We start from the raw sequence: 3,862 nt of genomic DNA, 5'->3' as shown, positions 1-3,862 counted from the left end.
CCTGATGATGAGAGCCCTAACCCCGCTTCCCCTTGGGAGCTTGTAAGCCATGTTTATAAACTGCCCAATTTTTAAAAAAGCCTCTCAGCCCAGCCGCAGTAACTCATGCTGGTTGGCGCTGCTACTTGGCAGGCTTATATGGGAGGTCATATGGGAGGCCCAGGATCCTTTCCTGGCCTACTCCAAAAGTCAGATGTGGTGGTGAGCACCTATAGTTCCAGTAACTGGGAGGCTGAAGCAGGAGGATTGTGACACAGAGACCCATCCTCTCATCATATTTTATGGCTCAGTGCTAGACAGGCATTCAATGTGGAAAGTGCATAATAATGGGTTTACTCCATAGCACTGTCAGAGAGGAGACAATATTAACAACTCTGGCTTGTTCTGTCTTATCTCCTGGATCCCCCAACCTTAACCTTATCCCAGCTCCAACTTACCTAGGGTTTCATAGGGAGCTGGGGTCTGCAACAAATGCTACCTTGCTCTTCTATTCCATTTACTCCAGAGAGTTCCGTTATCATCCCAGGAAGCCATGATGGACCTATACTTGCCACATAATTGTCTGGTTGCCTCCTGTCCTGTCTGCTGCTTGGTTTGGGTTGGCAAACTCCCAACTTTCCCTGTCTCTGCAAAATGTATAGGCTCATTTTTCTCCTGATCTCTTCCTTCTTTTCTCTAGACCATATTTTTCTTAGTCAAATGCCTCTTTTTCAGGAACCTTTGGCTGCCAATCCTCTCAGACATAGGATCCTAGGAAAGTTGACTTCGCTCCAAAACAGGTAAAAAGAGGGGGCAAGATATACTAATGGTAACACCACAGAACTGTACATATCACAGAGTTCAAAAAGACCATACATTACATGCTCTAGTAAGCCTGAATTCCACCTCCTGTGGCTTTTACCCATGCCCAGAGATCTTCTTATATGGAGTTATCCCCCCAAGCATCAAAACTACCTTTCCCTGGGGCTCCCTCAGAACAATTCCAATCATCTGCAAAACTTCAACACATCAAGCCAATCAGCACAGCTGTAAAGCTGTGGAGATATTAAGCCTAGGCAAGAAGAATTTAGAGGGTGCCTCCAAACACTAAACTCACAGATTTTTAGACATGGGAATCATGTCAGACATTACTAGAAATGGACAAATCACCACATTAATAGAAAAACACAATGCACCAACTGTCTTGAGTGTGGGTATGTATGTTCTGTGTTCCCCAGAATGGCTATTGAGCAAATACTGGCTGATAGAGATAAAAGCAAACTTCTACTAGCTTTTTTTATACCTTTGAGGCAACAGGCCTGGTGGCATAGGTGACCGAGAAATTTTAAGTAAACTTCAAAATGTATGTACAGATTTGGAAAAGGATCTGAATGATTGCTTGGGAAAGTTGAGGGGCTCAAGAAAGGTAGCACCGAGGATGAGGTTTTCTAAGCACTCCAGAATGTGATAGTGTGTTCCTGGTTTCTCCAAAATAAATATTGAAGTGTTTCAAAACAAAAACACAAAAACTTTAGTAAATTCAAGATACACCACAGCAAGGACGCAAGCCAAAAAGTATTCTGAGACTCTTGGGGACGTACCAAATTCCTTTCTGTTGCTTCCTGACCTATATTTGTCATAATTTAAATTATTAATCTCAGCCCCTCAGTAAACCTGGACTTTGTCAGAGTATACACCAGCCACACCTCTGCACCCCCCACCAGCTGCACTGTGAGGTCTTGACCGGAAAGTCCCAGTCAGCCCTCCCCCTGAGTCCCCTATGATCACCTACTTTGAAGTCTGTTCCCCAGCAGTGAACCTCTTCCTGGTAAAATAGTGGCCTTGAAGTCTGTTCCCCAGCAGTGAACCTCTTCTTGGTAAAATAGTGGCTTTTCCAAGTTTTATTACACACTCCTAAGGCCCCCACTCTAGGCCTGGCTTTTCCAAGTTTTATTACACACTCCTAAGGCCGCTACTCTAGGCCTGTTCACACTACATAAATGCCTAGGCCTACCCGCACCCCAGCCTCCACTGCTTCCCACCAAGTTTCACCCAGACCTTGCCACTGACTCTGAAAGCCAACACCCTGGCTTGAACCACAGGGCAATGCTCAGTAGATGCCCCCCAGGTAACCTAGATCACAGCATGAGGCCCTACCCTGGCTGCTTTTCAAGAGCCCTTGAACCACATTTAAGCAGGAAACTGGTGGTTCCAGGGGTGAGTGTGGCAGAGACCTTCCTCTTAAAAGTTGTTTTACGTGGTCTAGAAAGTCCTTCACTCCAGCATCAGGCAGCCTGTGTAGTCGTAAGACCACCCTTCACAGCCACTCAAGCTGTCTTCAAGTGGGGCCTGCACAATGCACCTGTGCCAATAGGTCACGAGGTCTGAGGCACCAAGAACCCCAAAGCCCCTTCTGCCAGGGTAGACCAGGGAAGCTGAACTAAAAACACAAATCAATGATTGGGAGAAGTAGAAGAGGCTCTCTCCAAGGGTCCAGGACTCCACAGATGGATGTTCTAGATTTCAAAGTTTCTATTTTCGCTTAATCGGCTCTCTCAGATGGCAGCAGAAACACACATGGAGGGTTGGTGAGAAGAAAGAACCCTCAGCCCCAGGGCAACACTGTGAAAAAGCACAAGTTCTGAATTATTAACTTGAGGCGGGGGGTGGGAGAAACCATGAGAGGAAGAAAGCCTTGAGGGAGAGGGCATCCCAAGACCCCTGTTCCTTCAGAGACCTCTCACCAGAACTGCAGTGGGGGCATTGCCAGTGGCTTGCCAGGGAAGCAGGATGGCTCCTCTGATGTCTCTGAGCTCACAGGCAGCCTCAGTGCGCACGCCTGGGGGTCTTGAGGCCATGGTCCTGGACAGAAGGCTATGCCCCCAACTTGCTAGCCTTAGAAGAGGAGACCAAGTCAGCCCCAACACGAAACGGGAATGGCGGAGCCGGCATTCCGGCCTAAAACGGAAAGAGGCATCCCGCAGATAGCGGAGAGGCTTGGGACTCCGGGAAGGACACCGCTGAGGTGGGGGAGGTGCTGTGAGCCCCAGCGTACAGCCTGCCGGCCGCCTCCTGACTCTCTGGAGGGCGCCTCCCAGCCGGCTTTGGAGCTTGGTTCAGAGGGCACGGAAATCTGCTCGCTTCCCCAGGGCAGCAGAGGATAGTCGGCCCAGGAAAGCTGAGGGCAAAGAGAAGCGCGCACACCCCGGCTCGCACTCCCTCCTTCCTTTTCTCTCCTGCAGACACACCGCCTGCCATGTGTTTGACTTCGCTCAGAGTCACCAGGATTCCTAAAATGTTTTTGACAGAAAACACCTCCGCTCCCCAAAGGAACTGGGGCTGCCGAGGAGATTCACAGTATTGTCCTCTGAGAGCCCGCCCTGCCTACCAACTCTCTTTCCTTGGCGACTTTGTCTCTCCTCCTCGCCCCAGACCCCGCAAAAAAAAAAAAAGCAAAAAACACCTTCAAATATTTTTCCCCAGCACACTCAGGCAAAGTACTCCAAACAAATCCAAAAGGTAAGTCTGGATTGGTCCCAGGGCAAAAAAGTGTATTCCTTGTCTGTGATCAATGCATATTCCAGTTACGAACTCCAGGACATCCTTCATCTAGTCTCCAGAGCCCAGACTGCCAATACTCTGCAACGTAGCAGGGCCATGGGCAAGGGTCAAAGGGGGAAAGTGGCTCCTCGAACCTGGAGGTATGGAGTCGGTGACAGCGGGAGCGGACACCGTTGCCCAGAATGCTAGGTGGGACGCGCGGGGCCACTCACCTGCTTGGAACTCCACTTGGCGATTTTTCTCTTTTTCCTCCTCTAGCAGCATGGAGTAAAGGATACCGACGGAGTTATGGATGCCGAAGATGGAGCCGTTGCACCAGGTG

At 49.4% G+C, this 3,862-nt stretch overlaps 1 protein-coding gene across 1 annotated transcript in view; it reads right to left on the bottom strand.

The window, feature by feature from the left end:
• The window catches only part of SLC16A2 (solute carrier family 16 member 2), a gene marked incomplete at its 5' end in the record, with an annotated part of 201,503 nt that extends 197,641 nt beyond the window's left edge, over window positions 1-3,862 (bottom strand). Inside the window, 1 exon segment of the mRNA XM_014583011.1 lies at window positions 3,753-3,862. Within this exon segment, the coding sequence (XP_014438497.1) occupies window positions 3,753-3,862 (110 nt within the window).

Source organism: Tupaia chinensis, unplaced genomic scaffold, assembly GCF_000334495.1.
Source record: "Tupaia chinensis unplaced genomic scaffold, TupChi_1.0 Scaffold143976_1, whole genome shotgun sequence".
NCBI lineage: Eukaryota > Metazoa > Chordata > Mammalia > Scandentia > Tupaiidae > Tupaia > Tupaia belangeri.
Note: the sequence above shows the minus strand (reverse complement) of the source record. Positions and strands in the feature narration are given on the sequence as shown.